The sequence below is a fragment of the Chiroxiphia lanceolata genome, chromosome 16, assembly GCF_009829145.1.
Source record: "Chiroxiphia lanceolata isolate bChiLan1 chromosome 16, bChiLan1.pri, whole genome shotgun sequence".
Classification (NCBI taxonomy): Eukaryota; Metazoa; Chordata; class Aves; order Passeriformes; family Pipridae; genus Chiroxiphia; species Chiroxiphia lanceolata.
Window position 1 is genome coordinate 8,970,145 of NC_045652.1, and position 16,106 is coordinate 8,986,250.

The 16,106-nt window shown below is 40.9% G+C and overlaps 4 protein-coding genes across 16 annotated transcripts in view; 3 read left to right on the plus strand and 1 right to left on the minus strand.

The window, feature by feature from the left end:
• PDILT (protein disulfide isomerase like, testis expressed) overlaps nt 1-1,760 on the minus strand; it is a 23,878-nt gene extending 22,118 nt beyond the window's left edge. For 2 of the 3 annotated variants that reach the window (XM_032703525.1, XM_032703522.1), the window contains exon 1: nt 1,453-1,760. In XM_032703525.1, coding sequence (XP_032559416.1) covers nt 1,453-1,651 — 199 coding nt within the window. In that variant the 5' untranslated portion in view covers nt 1,652-1,760. The remainder of the gene's footprint in view (nt 1-1,452) is intronic. The other variant, XM_032703524.1, reaches the window with a different exon arrangement.
• LOC116794671 (acyl-coenzyme A synthetase ACSM4, mitochondrial-like) overlaps nt 1-16,106 on the plus strand; it is a 17,524-nt gene that overhangs the window by 863 nt on the left and 555 nt on the right. Inside the window, exons 2-14 of one of the 4 annotated variants that reach the window (XR_004359848.1) lie at nt 4,193-4,456; nt 5,236-5,446; nt 5,932-6,139; nt 6,989-7,132; nt 7,903-8,059; nt 8,614-8,693; nt 9,619-9,742; nt 9,954-10,034; nt 10,171-10,272; nt 11,146-11,273; nt 11,383-11,482; nt 12,088-12,207; nt 12,829-13,660. Coding sequence is in view for 3 of the 4 variants with exons in the window: in XM_032703508.1 (XP_032559399.1) it covers nt 4,256-4,456; nt 5,236-5,446; nt 5,932-6,139; nt 6,989-7,132; nt 7,903-8,059; nt 8,614-8,693; nt 9,619-9,742; nt 9,954-10,034; nt 10,171-10,272; nt 11,146-11,273; nt 11,383-11,482; nt 12,088-12,207; nt 12,829-12,915 (1,743 nt within the window). In the remaining variant the exon portion in view is untranslated. The other 3 variants (XM_032703508.1, XM_032703509.1, XM_032703510.1) reach the window with 3 other exon arrangements.
• LOC116794670 (acyl-coenzyme A synthetase ACSM3, mitochondrial-like) overlaps nt 1-16,106 on the plus strand; it is a 24,379-nt gene that overhangs the window by 862 nt on the left and 7,411 nt on the right. For 2 of the 7 annotated variants that reach the window (XM_032703499.1, XM_032703507.1), the window contains exon 1: nt 13,122-13,302. The exons of 1 other annotated variant lie outside the window; for it this stretch is intronic. In XM_032703499.1, coding sequence (XP_032559390.1) covers nt 13,147-13,302 — 156 coding nt within the window. In that variant the 5' untranslated portion in view covers nt 13,122-13,146. Of the gene's footprint in view, nt 1-13,121; nt 13,303-13,563; nt 13,762-14,585; nt 15,563-16,106 lie in introns of those variants that run through there. 4 more of the 7 variants (XM_032703505.1, XM_032703501.1, XM_032703500.1 and 1 more) reach the window with 4 other exon arrangements.
• LOC116794673 (acyl-coenzyme A synthetase ACSM4, mitochondrial-like) overlaps nt 13,567-16,106 on the plus strand; it is a 20,740-nt gene continuing 18,200 nt past the window's right edge. Inside the window, exon 1 of one of the 2 annotated variants that reach the window (XM_032703519.1) lies at nt 13,567-13,660. The gene's annotated coding sequence lies outside the window, so the exon portion shown is untranslated. Of the gene's footprint in view, nt 13,661-13,878; nt 13,929-16,106 lie in introns of those variants that run through there. The other variant, XM_032703518.1, reaches the window with a different exon arrangement.

Sequence of the window (16,106 nt, forward strand, 5' to 3'; positions counted from 1 at the left end):
GCCTTTAATCCAAACCAGACAGCCATGAGGATCACTGGAGCAAGGTGTGGTTGTGGAGCAGCGTTTCACCTCTGATGTTTTTTGGAAGTTGCAGTGGGGAATGGAATGGGGAATGTGTTTGTCCTTCCCTTCTGAAGAAGCCAGTCGTGAGAGTGATGGGATATTGGAAAGGTCCAAGACCTCTGAAGTAGGGAGAAGAAAGCCTGATTTGGATCTCTCCATCCTTTGAGTACCCAAGTCCTGGGCTACTGTATTCAGAACAATTCTTTCTTCAACTTCTGTCCCTCTATGAATCTCTTCACATGCCTGCTTTCCATTTGTATTAGGTTGCAATCCTGAAGTGTGTTGTAACATCTCCTTGTTGATAATCTGTGCCAGTACTGAGAAGGTTTGGCTACAAACTCTTCTCTGACCTGGACATTTAGACTCTGTACATAAAATCAGCTCTTACAAAGCTAAGATTAGAGAATTACTAAGGGGTTTCTGATAAATTATTTTTTCACCAAAATGATTCTTCTTCAGAGAAATAAAACAGTTCACAGCTGTAGCGTGAATTTAGCAAATAGCTTTAGAACATCCATAATTAGTAAATAAAATCTTCCTAAATTTCAACACTTTCAAGAGTGTTTAAAAGTTTTAAACATTATGTTTTAAGTAATTTTCTAATGTGATTATTCTGAAAGTTTAAAAATATTTAAAGTTTTATAACGCTGTTTTAGGATTAGTGAATGTTTGGTATGATCCAAATATATGTTTAGTTTCAGTGTATTTTAGGTTTTGTTATCGGAAAAATACAAGTGTTTTCATTTCAGACTGACTTAGACTACATCCAGAATACACCTTTTAGCTTTTGCTCTTGTGATGTACCTGATGGCCAGACCCTATAACAAAGTTAATTATTCAAAAGCCCCCACTACTTTTCTCCCTGTGAGGAATGAACATGAACCTAATAGAAAGATCACAAACCTACTTCCACCTGATCAAGTGATAATTTCAGGGAAATAGGCCACATTACGAACACCAAAATGTTGTAAAAGGATGTTCCTTGAAGCCCAAGCACTCCCAGAGGAGTTGCCATCCAAAAAAACCTCATTCAAAGTGCCGATGAAAACGTAAGAGGGAGAAAAGCGTTGCTGATTATTTTTTGTTTGGTTTTATTTTTTTTCCTAATGTTTCACCCATTACTGCTGTGAGACACATACTTGCAAAATTAGGCAGGGGAAGTGAAGAATGCAAACTCAGCACTGTCTTATGTAGCAGACTGGTATTTAACCACCCCAAAAGGAATAAATTGCTGCAGTTATGATCAGAAATAGATACATGGAGAAAAACAAAACAAACAAGGACTTCTGGGGGACAAAGCAATGGTAAAACAAGAGTACTTGAGTGCCCCAGCATCAGTCATGCTCTGCAGAGCCACCAGGGTAAGAGACAGTGCAAATTGATACTCACAAAATTTCACCAGGAGGTAACTGGTTTCCTTCAGTGCTCTGTCAAAGTTGCTCTTTTTCAGCAAGAGGACATTGTTCTCCTTTTTTATTTTGGGGAGCTTGTCTTTCTTTAGCTTTGCTTCATTTGGGCTTATGGTGTCTGCTGCCAGGAAGCCTGTAAGAAATAGCAATAGAAGAAGGAAAAGCAAATGTGTCTTCATCGTGTCCTGCCTTTATCCAGATACTGAGAAAGAAAGAAACAAAGGAGCACTAAGCAGCAGGTTTTGCTGCTCATGTGGCTGTGGCTGTATCAGCCAAACCAAGAGGTTGATAAGGTTGATAGAGGAGTCTACCACCAGTGGAGCCAACTGCACCTTTCCACAGCAAGGTTAAGACAGTTACCCACTTCTCGATCTTGAGCAATGTTTTGGGGGAAAAAGTATCTGTGGGAAAGCTGGGTTTAGTGTTTCTGTAACAAAACCCTGGGGAGAGGGTGAGAGAGAGAGCACAGGAGGAAATGCTTGCAGCCAGTGCACTTCTGTAATTAGACACCCTGGTGTTGTCAGTGTTACCTGGTGCAGGGCTGCAGACAAAACAGCAGGTGAGGTACCTGGGACAGTATTTGAGGGTTGTCTCTTGCACTTATGGAGCTACTTATTGTGGATCTGACTGGAGAGTGTGCTGGTCAGGGAAAAACTTTCATTGTTTTGTATATGTAATTTTAATATCTGCATCTCTTCAGTGTCTTGTCTCTGAGGCTCCTTTCTCTGCTTAAGTGCCAAGTTGTAGCTCAAGTAAGATCCTACTTTGTGGGTTAAACCATTGGTTTTCAGCGGTAGCACAATTTCATGCAGCTATAATATCAGTGCAATAAACCAAAGGGACTAAATGTACTATTTCATCTTTGGATAGCTATCAACCATGCCTGTGAACTACAAGGCCTTTACAGCTTGTCTTTTCAGAATGTTTTAAAAAATATCTTACAAAAGTATTGAGAAGGTACCAGTTACTAAGAAATTTTTATTTCTGTAAATATCTGTAATTGTAGCAGAAACATTTTTGAGCCTTAAACTGTGCTGAAATTTGTGAACTGTACCCCCAGAGCTGCAGTCTCTCTATAGGAGATCAGGCATCCTAGTGGTTGTTTCAGTTGAACAAAGGATGGGGCTGACCTGGGGACAGGTGGGTCTGGATTAGTAGAACCAAACTGAGAGATAAAGGAATTCCTCCAATAATGACTCTTCCTTCTCGAGGAGTAGTAAGTGCTGCTCTGCTCCTCATGCCCTTAGCAGACTTTTTATCCAGGAGGGTACCACTAAAAGGAAGGAATGTTTTCGTGGTAGACTCCATTTTCTGGAGGGTGAAGGATCTTGGGTGACACGTTGCTTTAGTTTAGGTTGTTTTCGTGTCTAGTGTGAGTGGGACTGGGTTTCAAGAGAACTCTTTCCTAAGTCTCAAAGGGTTTGGGTTGTAATGCACCTTAAGATGTGTTCTATTTGTACTTGTACAGGGTGCCTAATGAAATCAGAGGGAGCTGTGTATTCAGGCTGCTTGCAAGATAAGATCACACATAAATACAGATTCAGCGATCAGGTACTAAAGGAGAGAAAAAAAAAAGCAGAAAGATAAGAGTCTCCCATTTGACTTTGTGGTCTCTTTCTCTTCACGACAGGCTCTTTTCCATAGACATCTTTCAAGTAACATCTTAGTAAGGTTAAAAACCATCTTTCAGAATTACAGGTTAAACTGACAAGGCCTGTTTGATCTGAACAGGCAGCGTTGCAAGCTCAGAACGCAGCCTAAGGCTCCCAGAGCACAGGTAGGATGATAGAACCATTTGAATAGAGAGCTGGTTTTCCCCTATCTGCCACTGAAATAATAGCAATCAACTTAAATCCCTCCTGAAAGCCTCCTGCCAGGAAATAGGCACCATTTTGGAAGGGCTTCTAAGCTTTGTGTCCTGGAAGGAAACTACAGTGAAAGGAGGATCATACAACAGTCCACCCTGCCAGGACAGTTTGCAGTGAGGAAAGAAGTGGGATTTTGCAGAGCTGAACAGAAAATTGAAACTGTTTTCTTTTAGACATACACCTGTATATTGTACAGGAAACACTAGGAGAAACTGGAAGTGCTGGCATTTTCTTTGCAAGTTTGTTTTATGACCAGTATCTTTTCCCAAGTTGCACGCTTCAGCTGAACTGCAGAGCAAATGGAACTCTTTGGCATTTCACCTGTGCTCACCCACTGTTTATTTTGTGTTTATTCCATGTCCCCAAAGAAAATAGAACTCACAAGGAAATATTTCAGGGATTCATTGGTTTTATTGGTGCATAAATTCAGTATGACTCGCCATCTAGTGCATATTTAAGGCATAGCATAATTGCACAGACCCTTTTAAGTCAAGATGATGCTGTCCTCAAAGCACTTAATAACTAGTGCCATTTCATTTCTGTAAGCAGGCAGAGTAAAATATAAAATTTACAGGAATTAAGACAGATATTTAGAAAAGGACTGGTAAGTGAAATTTAGAGATGAGATATGAGAACCATTCATCAGCTGACAAAGTGGAGAAGAAAGATTCTAATGAAAAAGCAGTGCACAATCTCTTTGACAGATCAGGAGGAGCATAAAGTAGTAGGGGGAAACGAGGATGAGCACAAACAACCTATTTATTCAAGCTGGTTTGCATTAATTTATCCATATCATAAACAAGACAGCATCCAATACCTGGCTAGTTTTAAATGTATTTTCTTTCATTTCAGGGGACTGATTCCTAAGCTGTACTCCTGACTTTTTCCCCACTGTCTGATAAAACATCATTTATCATGAGAACATTTGTTAAGTCATGGATTCCTCGGTGTCTGCAGATTCTCAGGTCGCCTTGCAGATCATTCCATGGATACCACAGGCTTCTGACGTCTCAGATTATTTCCCATTATGATTCTATAAACCAGTGTAAAAAGGAACTGCCAGAATACTTCAACTTTGCAAGTGATGTCTTAGATGAGTGGTCACAACTAGAAAAGGTAGTATTTTTCTTTTACTTGATAGACATTGTGTTATAGTTTAACCCCAGCCAGCAACCAAGTACCACAGAGCTACTGGATCACATGAACACACACAGGCACAGCCCCCAGGGGGATGGGGAGGAGAATCAGGAAAAAAGAGGTAAAACCCATGGGTTGAGGTAAGAACAGTTTAGTAATTGAAAAAAAAATAACATATAATAATAATCATCATCATCATCATCATAGCAGTAGTAGTTGGAGACAATAGAGAGAGAGAAATAAAACCCAAGAAAGACATGTTATGCACAACACAATTGCTCACCACTCACCATCCAATGCCCAGACAGTCCCCAAGTAGTGATTGGCACCTCCAGACCAACTTTCCCCCAGGTTATACTGAGCAGGACGTTCTATGCTCTGCAATACCCCTCTGGGCAGGCTGGGTCAGCTGTCCTGGCTGTGCTCCCTCCCAGCTCCTTGTGCAACTCCTCACTAGCAGACTGTGGGAAACTGAAAAGTTCTTGACTTAGTTGTTGCTAAGCAGTGCTTACTCTATCCCAGCTAAAACCAGAACACATTGGAACAAATCTCAGATGATACAAATCAGTTTTCCTGATGGATACTGGGTAGATCAGCTGCAGAGTGGAATGCACCATTTTGTTTTGCTTGTCAGAAATATAGGTATCACTCTGAGACTAGTCACCAGGGAGGATGTGCCTCGTCTGGAGTTATTTTATTTTGAAATGAAACCTTTTAAGCTTTGACTTCTTACTTGAATATCTTCTGTTGTGTTCTAGGATGGAAAAAAACCAGCAAATCCAGCTTTTTGGTGGGTAAATGAGGAGGGAGAGGAGGTGAAGTGGAGCTTTGAAGAGCTGGGATTTCTCTCTAGGAAGGCAGCCAATGTACTTTCTGAGGCATGTGGTTTGCAGAGAGAAGACAGAGTTATAGCAGTTCTGCCTCGTGTCCCAGAGTGGTGGCTCCTCAATGTAGCCTGCATGAGAACAGGTGAGTGACCTCTTGGATGCAGAAAGGACATAAATAGAAGATACAGGCAATATGCAAAATTAATGTGGAGAAAACATAAGCAGGAATATTCTGCTGTGACCTGAACAACTCAACTTTTGCATGGAAGGAGAATTGGCTGCACCCACGCAGGAACCAAAGGGACAGATATGGTCCAGTTAAACTGCATCTGCACTGGAAGTCAGTGAAGGTTGAATAGTTACAATCTAAGGCCAGACTTGACCAGATACATTATCCAGGTGGACAGTGTTAATGCACTAATTTATATGATTAGAGAGATTAATAATTCAATGTAATCTTTTTTTTCCTCTGCTGTTGCAGTTTTGCAAATTCTTAGGAAGGATTTGATCCATTGCATTTTGAAACTGCTAATCATCCATGATGGAACAATTCAGCATCAACATGGATGAGATCAAGTGTTTTGGAGAAATGCTGAGTTTTCTCAACTGCTTGTTGCTATTTTCCAGGAGTTGTCCTTATTCCAGGAACATCCCAACTGACAGCCAAAGACATCTTATACCGACTCCAGGCTTCAAAGGCCAAGTGCATCATTACCAGTGACACACTGGCACCTGCAGTGGAATCTGTTGTGCCTGACAGCCAGTTTTTGAAAAATAAACTAATTGTAGGCAAAGGGAGCAGGGATGGGTGGCTGAACCTCAAAGAACTCGTGGCGTGAGTATCCAATTGTTTGACCTTCATGCCTGAGAGGGGAAGGAGGCTGTACCAGTCAGGTACATTGCTGAGTTTTGGGGTTCATTTCCATAACAGAAATAAGTTACATTTTTGCATCCTCCTGTCAGCTCACTTCACTGTGATTACACTACATTAGGTACAGGTTCATCTAACAGTTTTTGGGACCTAAATTCAGGTCTTTCAGCGTCCCCTCACTCAGCATCCTGCCAGCTTTTAGAAGCTCTCTGCTTCTACTGTGATCACAAGACAAGCACACACTGTACTAATCAGTTGTTTTGTGCTTGCCTTCCTAGAGCCTGTTCTAATGCCTCTTGATTCAATTTTAAAATACCCATTGCCAGCTCTTGGTGCTCAATTATTTCTTCCCTATACTGTCTTGGTAGTCCAGAGAACCTGAATTGTTCATCAATCTCTTGAACATAAATGGCATACCGTCAGTAATAAGACCACCTTACTTGGCACGACAACCTCCATATGGCCGCTGTGGATTTCAGGCTGGGAGTCAGTATGTGTTGAGGCAGAGGCTGATTTTGCATCTGCCTGGTGTTCCATAACAAGTACCTTGTGTGCCCTTGCAAAACAGCTGCAGATAAAGTCACCAGAATATACTGCAGGTGCTCACATCCTAAATGTTATGGCATATAGAGCGTACTTGTTAGGAGCAAAATGTGTTCTCTGATTCCTACCTGTGGTATCTATTGCAACTATTTATTTAGTGAGATCATAGAGTTTGGGGCTATTTTCCTGTTTAACTCCTAAATCTTAGAAATACAGATTCCTTGATGGAAAAATGCACATGTTGATTATAATATACTATTTCTTCTGAAGGGTGGCATCTGCTGACCATAAATGTGTCCAGACAAGAAGTCAAGACCCAATGCTGATCTATTTTACTAGTGGAACTACAGGCTTTCCAAAAATGGTGGTGCAGTCCCACAGCAGTTATGGCATCGGATTTGCAACCAGTGGCAGGTATTACCTTGGAGTTGCTCCCAGTGTCCTCATTAAGTGACATGATCCCCATTACATTGAAAATGTGACTGTAAAACTTCAGTAAATGTAGGCCTTCAATGACTGTAGGATCTTGCCTCTTCCTCATCTTTCCCCTCTCATGGTAAAACCCTCATTATTAAAAGCTTCTGGAAGACTCAGTTGAGGTCAATGTGCAGTGTTCTGTCTCTCAGACTGCAGAGGAGCAATAAGGAGTGTCCCTATGGCAAAACCAGAGAAAGTCAAGTGCTCTGGTACTGGGTCAACCTTCCTTGAGAAACCAAAGCAACCTTGGCTATAGGATTATACCTTGAAAGTTACAGTTCAGGTTGAATCTGTGGCTTGGTGCTGTTTTGCTTTCACTGAATGTCTTGTAATTATGCTTCTTAAAGAGTGAGAATTTTCATGACAATCAAAGGGTGCCTTTCCTAAGGCATCCTGAGGTGGAAGTTGGTGATAGTCCATAGAAATAATTTGTATTTTGATCTAGATCCAGATTCTGCAGCTCAAGTCAAGGGTGTTTTGCACTGCTCAGGAGAAAAGCAAATGCTGGAAATGTTAAACAGAAGGGAATGAAGGAAAAAAAGAGAATGTTTAAGGCCTTTTGACTCTTCCAAACTTTTTACAGAGCCCTGCCTCCTGACACCACATCTTCTAGTGGAAGCCTCCTGCCTTTTCCTTGAATGCAGTGTCCTGTGCCTGAGTTTCTCACACTCTATGTAGCAATTTTTTCATCTCTACTTTATCACCAGGCATTGGATGAACTTGACTCCTTCAGATATAATGTGGAATACCTCTGATACTGGATGGGTAAAAGCAGCTTGGGGCAGTCTTTTTGCCCCATGGATCTGTGGATCTTGTGTCTTTGTACACCACATGCCACAGTTTAAGCCAGCAGTTATTGCAGAGGTAAGCATAACATTTTATACTGGGAGGTTTATTTCCCTTTCACAAAACGGAAGCAAACAAGCTGGGCTCCAGTGCATGGGTGCCATTGCTCTGTAGCAGCAGGGATAGTACTCCCCACATTCCAAGTAATATTCCCTGCCTTTGGTGCCCAATAAGATAGAGGAACAAGTGTTTTCACCCCTGGTTAAGCCATGTGACATGGCTTCAGTGTAGAGAAGAACTGGTGAAAGATGCAAGATATAAAAATCATGGGATCAGTGCTACCTTGTCCCATATTGAGCCTAAAGCTCACTCCAGGTATGGGCTTCCAGTTGCTTTGGGCCCAGTGTGAGGGCCAGTTATCAGAACATGGCATAGAACAAAATTAGGGCACTGTTATCCTGAATTTTCAATTACTTTCCAGAGTGCCCATTCCTCCTCTCAGGCACTTTGCAAAACCAGTCAGCTGACCAATTCTCCTCAACATTCACCTCTTGGGTTGTTCACCTGCACCTTTACAAGGTCTGACCCACCATTACATTTTCTTTCTACAAAATAACTTTCTCTTTTTCTAGACTCTCTCAAGATACCCCATCACGACCTTCTGCACTGCCCCCACTGCCTACCGCATGCTGGTCCAACACGATCTGAGCAGGTACTGCAGGGGTAGGAGGGAGGCTGGGATATAATGCTGTGACACCTCTGGCTGCTTAGTTCCTCAAGTTCCTTATTTCTAATTTATTTTTTTTTTCAATTAAAGGAAATCTAATTAGCAAGAGTGCTCTCAGGAAAGAGAGCTGTGTTCTGAAATATGAGAATAACTAATCACACCATAGGCCACTCAGGCTTTGAAAAGACAGCACAGAGAAAATAAGTGAGATTATTTTAAGTTGTCCCTTCCTCTGAACTTATTGTTCATAATTTAAACTTATGTCGAGTTTCAGGTAGTATTGGATTGGGGAATTACTGAAGTACAGTGAAGTTGTTCTCCTATGCTTGAGAATGAAATGAGCAGTAAGAGGAGTTTCACGTGCTGAGAGTTATTTGGCAGTTGTTTGCACCAGTTTGTTACTCTGTAAAATACTCAGGTTGTGAGAAGTGGTTTGTAAGGAGTTTTCACATCTTCAGTAAGTACTTATTCTTCTCACATAGGTCTTTCATCCTGACAAAAATCAACTCAGGTTTAGCAGAGAGCTCAGGCTTACTTTTGCTCTATAAAATTCTCAGTGTTTTATTTGATCTTGGATGTTGGTACATAACTCAGCTTCCTGCAAATACCTGATGCACTTGTTTAGATTTCTCCTTTCATGTCAGCCCTTCCAAAAAAACACATTTGCTCACTCATGTGCCAGTAGAAAAACCTACTTGCAGTGACACAGAGTTGAACTGTTTTTTCTTCAGTGGTAACACAAACAAGTCCAGTCAAGGTCGGTGTAACAGGATGATGATTGTCATTTCCAAGGAACTTGTGAAATCCTAGATGTACTTACTTGGAAAGCCAAGGGAGGCTGTTCAGTTAAGGCCACGCACTGCTCTTCTTAGGAGCTAAGAAAATTATTTCATTTGCTATTCCTCTCAAGCTACAAGTTCACAAGTCTGAAGCACTGTCTATCTGGAGGGGAAGCGCTCAATCCTGAAGTGATGGCGAAGTGGAAAATCCAGACAGGGCTGGATATCCATGAAGGTTATGGCCAGACCGAAACAGTACGTTTGCAATAAATGAAATTATTGTAGTAGATCCCTTCATCATCTTTACTTCATCCCAGCTCACATCCCAGACTGATGTTCTTAAAAACCACAGTACTTTGGTCATTGTCACAACAAAGTCACAAAGACTGTCCTGCCTAATGAAAACAATAATAAAATTTACAAGATGTCGCAAAAATTCAAAGAATAATAAAAATCTATTATGCAGGTGACAATCTGTGCCAACATGAAAGGAACAAAAATTAAACCTGGCTCTTTGGGAAAAGCTGTTCCCCCTTACGATGTGCAGGTACGTCGATATGTTGCAGTTGGGGGTAGATGAGGAAGGAATGCTGTCTGTGTCCCTTCTCTGTCCTGCACTGTGCTGGAACAGAGATTCATTCCTCTGAGCTAACCAAAGGAATAATGGTGTGTCCTTTCTGCAGATCATAGATGACCATGGGGCTGTTTTGCCTGCAGGAGAAGAGGGCAGCATTGCTGTCCGAATCCAGCCGACACGGCCCTTCTGTCTGTTCTCTGAGTACCTGGTGAGCCTGAGCTGCTGTGTCTGTGCCTGCTGAGAAACTCAGGGGAGACCCAGAGCAAAGTTCTGTTCCTTTATGCCAGGAGCAGGATTTCATCCAGGATCTTCAGAAGGTCTCACTAGGTTACTTGAGGACTTTGAGCCTGCTTGGTTGTGTGGTGGTGTTGAGGTGCAGGATGTTCTTAAGAAAAGAGTAGAATCAGGCAAACCTATTGTCCACTGCATTTGAAGTATCATATTGAATCTTTGGAGGACCTATCTTTGTGTTTAATCCTCTTGTGAATCCAAATAATACTTGGATATTTGTAGCATCCTCAAGCAACCACTTGTCTAACATAATTGCTCACTGTGTGATCAAAAACTTCTTTAGGTTCAATATCATTACTTCAGGTTTTATGTTCAGGTTCTATGTCTGTTGTCAACATGTTTTTCCTGTGTAACCTACAGGTCAATGTAGAGAATGAAATTTTTTTCTGAAGGTCACCTCATTTGAGTTTTGGTCTTGACAGTTAAAGGTAAAAATTTTCCATAGACAGGAGGTCATTGTGGCAACCCCCTGCAATGAAAAATCATTTCCCTGAAGACAGGGGGCTACACATTTTAGTCATTTGCTGTGATGGATGGGAATTTAGATACAGCACAGCCTTTTCTCTGTAACGCTCTAATCTGTACATACACAAGTGCTCTTTCCCCCCCCTCACATCTTTCTACCACCAAACTGCTATTTGACATGGCTCTGTTTCTTTCAGTTGAAGACACACAATAGTATTGAACAAACTCATTTTGAGAACAATTTTCTGGTTCGTTTTTAGCACCACTGCAAAGTCGATGTGTTATGTTTCACTAACAATCAGATACCTTTTTTGATTGTTGTCAGGATAATCCAGAGAAAACTGCTGCCTCTGTGCGTGGAAATTTTTATGTCACTGGGGACAGGGCGATTATGGATGAAGAGGGATATGTCTGGTTTGTTGGAAGAGATGACGATATCATTAATTCTGCTGGGTGAGTCAGTTGCTTTTAGATTTGATCATTTGCCTGTTAAAATGCAATTTGAAAAGACCAATGGACTGGCCCATCTTGCTGCAGCTGACACATCTTCCCCCTCTCCCAGGTATCGTATTGGCCCCTTTGAAGTGGAAAGTGCATTAATCCAACACCCAGCAGTGGCAGAGTCAGCTGTTGTCAGCAGTCCTGATCCAGACCGAGGGGAGGTAAAAAGGAAAAGAAAAAAGATGTGGAAAGAAGTGCTCTTTAAGCATCAAGTTGCCTATATGTCCTAGGTTTCCTTGGAATTCAGTATATTGCAGATTTTTCAAATGAAATGGGCTAAACTCCATTTTTTAAATCCGTATCTTGACCAATCTTGGAATTTCAGAATTATTTCCTTGTTTGCAGGGTTTGAGGTGGGGAAAAAAGACTTGACTTTTCAGATTTACTGTGGCATCTTTTTGCCTAAGTAATGGAATTTGTATTATTCCTCTTTTTGTCACTAAGCACATGGTAGCCATGATACAAGGAGTGTTCAATTTTTGTTTTATATTTTTCACCTTTGCGACATTTCTTTGAGCAACTGGGATGAGATCTTCAGCTTTAATAGGATATAAAATTAAGGGGAAAAAAAGTGGAAAAAAATTCTCTGCTGCAGAACACAGCCTTCATAACACACCATTCTGTCATAAAGAGACAATGAAAGGGAAATTAAAGAAAAAGCTTGAATTTTTGCATTCTCAATTTAGACACTCACTTTCCACAAGAAATGTATCTCTTTATTCCCACCCCTGAAAGTTAATGGAATCCCTTAATTTTTGTGACACAGGTAGTCAAAGCCTTCATTGTTTTAGCTCCTGCTTTTGCATCACACGATCCAGAAAAATTAACTCAGGAGCTTCAACAGCATGTCAAGAAAGTGACTGCACCTTACAAGTATCCAAGGAAGGTAAGTGCAGCCCCAAAAGACAGATCTTCTAATTGTACCAGAAACTGAGCCTTTTTTGTCCTGCCTCAGCTCCTTTTCAGCTGCACTCTGACAAACACTCCAACAACAGCTAAATAAAATCAGAGTAGATGACAGGGTGTGTTGCAGCTGTAGCTTTGGGTTCACTGTGTGTGCTTCAGAGGACCCAAAGGGAGGCAATGCTCATGTGACTGTACTTCATCAGGGTCCAGTTTTCCTTTCATGGAATACTGGAGTTTTCCCACCAGCACAAACGGGCAAGACGCTGAACTTACCCATTCCTCCCCTGAGCTCTGTTCAGACTCTCAGCCAAAGAAAAGGGGAAATTCCTGCTGGCATCAGCGGGGTTGGAATTCACCTCTTTACCCCAAGAAAGACACCAGTAGCTCCACGTCCTGACTGCTGAAGTACTCATCTCTTCTGGATTGTGGTACTTGACCCTACAAGTCAACTGCAGTGTGTAGTAAGGAATTTCACTGTCCCAGACCACGCTGGGCATCTTCCCATCTTTTTATCCCCAGTCATAATAAATGTGTGTCTTTTTTGCACCTGGGAAATTAACTAGAAAGTATTTGGCTACAAGTGAGCATTTTTGCCTTTCAGGTGGAGTTTGTTCAAGATCTGCCAAAGACACCTACTGGGAAAATCCAGAGAAAGGTTCTAAAGAACACAGAGTGGGCAAGAGAATGACAAGGGTGAGAGTGATCTGGAAAGCAGGGAGAGAAAATCTCCATCATCTGTACTGGTCATACCACCTGACACTGAGCATATGGTCATGACCCAGAGCACTAGTAAAACAAGCTATGGAAGAAAAAGGAGAAAAACCCCATGTGGCTTGAGGATGTGTGATGTTGGAACCACTTTTTCCATTGACCTACAGGTTTGCAGAAGGCAAAAGCTGCAAGTAATTAAGACTGTGGAATGGGAGAGAGAAAGGACACACCTAGGAGCATACAAAGGTTTAATTTTTGTACTGGAATTTATATAAACAGCTTCCTTAAAAAAAATAGGTGTAACTACAAGATTTTGATAACAATTAAACAGGAAATTGAAAATAAAAATAATGTTTGTCTGGAGGTGAGTATCAACAATTAATTGACATTCAAAAACTACTACTGTAACATTCCCAAATTCTTGCAGAGTGGAAAGCTGTTTTATTTTAATGCTTCTCTTCCTTTTGATGAATTTGAGATCTACTTAAGTGGTTAAGGCAGAGGAAAAAGAAGACCCAAAGTGTTTCAGGTTAAGGTGCAAATTATGCACAATTAACAAGGGTGTAAATGATTACAAGAAAAAGGTTACTTCATGGAAAGACTTTTGCTGTTTAGTCTGTTTTACGTTCTGTTCTCATTACTTCAGAAGAAGCAAACAAAAAAGTAGGAAGGGTTTCACTTCAAATCCTTTTTGACAGAGAGTCCAGGTTTCACGTCTCCAGGTGAGCACCTCTTCTGGGAAATATGTTGTGAAAGCCAAGCAAACTGAACGAAGAGGATCTGCCCCAGCCAGCTCTCAAGCTCTCCTGTCCACAGCAGACAGGTCAGGAAAATGTTGTTTGTCTGAATTCCTCGTGTTAATGATCATTGAGCAGAAGCAGATGGTACTAAATCAGGAAAAATAATTCCTGATTCTTGGAGTCATTCAAAGGACTTTGCCATTACTGGGTCTTTTTTTTTTTTACTTCATTTTCACCTCCAGGTTTGCAGGTGAGAAAGTGCTAAGACTTTGAAGGGTCTCACAGCAAAACTTAGCAGACATTTTGGTAGATCACTGGGGAATCCTGAATTTAAAATACCTTTCATCTTGTCAGTCTTGAATACCATTTCTGATCCTGAATACTGTTTCTGAATGTTCTGTCCCTCCTCTTTCCTTGACAGGGTATTGTGTAGATTTTGTCATTGTAATGCTCTGAAATCTGTAGATTACAGTTAAATCATAGAATTAGAGCAGACTAAGAAATTATAAATATCTTGCTGTGTTGTTAAAAGTAATAACCAAAATGATTAGGCTTGTTTGTTCAAGGATTCAAAGTGGATCCATTGTTTTTTAGCATTAACAGTAGAGGTCACAAACTAAAAGAATGGTTACATTTCAAGAAAATCATAATATTTTTACTCAATAGGTGTCCTTCCTAATGAAAACAATAATAAAGTTTACAGGATGTTGCACCAATTAAAAAGTTGTTTCCTTAAGAAAGAAAGAAAGAAAAAAAGAATATAGATGAATGTATATCCCAAAATATGACATAAACCCCCCTTTATTACTGGCCATTTTTTATGCACGTATTTTGGGAATATTTAAAATAGGATTTTTCACCAGTCAAACTTTTTTAAAAGAATTTTTCTCCACCAAGTCCTCTTAATAGCGTTCTGCTTTAAAGTCTAAGTACTCTCTAAAGAACTTTTTGCTATTTAATCCTGATGCTGAAGTGAGTGGCACTTAGGGACATAATAACACTTAATTTTATATCCAGGTCCTAAGACTCTTTCTCAGCAGCAAATGATATCCTATAGGATTGTTTACAGCTGGTCAGTGTTTCTCTGACACAATCTCCATGGAACATGGAGAACACCAGGAATTCCTCTTTACCCTTGGTTTTGACTAAGTATCTGTTCTGGGGGGAAATCTGCATCCAGGTTTTTTATGCTGTCAGATACGGCTGAAAAAATTAAGATGTGTTAAGTTCTACGTATTTGAATTAATTTGCCTGATAGGCAGATTAAATCTTACTGTAAAAGCTTCTGCAGAGGAATAAGGAAATAATTCCAATGTTAAAGAAGTTACTTTTTCTTGAGGAATAAAATTGGATCAAGACTGAGATCCATTCATCAGAGATGTGAGGACAAATGGTTATGGTCGAAGACACTGGGCAAGGGTCAAATGACTACAAAATTAACTTTAAAACCTGGGACAAAGGGCAAAACTTTGCAGATTCACTCAGGCCACAGAAATTCTGCATCAAAAACATCTTGATGCAACAGCTGAGCTGCTGCAGGAGCTGAGCTGTTTCAAAAGCTCCAGGAGATCCCTAGCAAGCAAAAAGTTGTTACAATCAAGAACACGACAGGTACTTACCCTCCCAAATAAGGCGTGCCAGGCAGATCTCGCTTGGATACTGGGGAACCAGCCAATGGACAGTCGGGGTCCATTTTGGTACCAGCCTTGGATACTGGTGAAGTGGCCAATGGGTGTCCAGGGTCTGTTGGTGAGGGTATTTAGGGCGGTGCCCAGGGTGGTACCAGGACCTGCTGAGGGGGCTGGTGCCACTATTTTACTCTGCCTGCCTGTTCCCTCCTCAGAGGCTGCAACACAATCCAGGGAGAAGCACTTCGTGGTGGTGGTAACTCCTGTGCTGTGTTTTAACAGTCACCCTTACCTTTTCCCTGCTTTCTTATCCTCCTCCTTTCTCTCCACTCTTTTGTGTTACAAAATAAACCTGAATTATCGTTTTGTAATCCAGCCTCTGGCCTAGTTTGTGCCTTAATCTCACTTATGGGAGTGTTTTAGAACCTGGTTTCCCTCCACATCTAAGCAGATCAGAACACCTTCCCTAAGTGACTTCAGTGAATTACCCATCAATTCAGAACTGGATTGTCTTTGAATACTCTCTAGATTTGGTTGGTTGGCTGGTGGTTGTTGTTGCAGGATTCATAACAACAATTCTGCTAATTTTTTTCTATAGTCCACATTTTGATTTAACCTCAAAATGATTGTGCTTATCCCTTGTGCATACTGTAATATTAAATATTCACATAATGAAAATACAGATAGCATATCATAAAATGAGGATGCGAACAACCAACCTATTTATTCTAGCTGGTTTGCATTAATTTATCCAATATCAAAAAGAACACAGTGTCCTATACCTGGCTAGTTTTAAATGT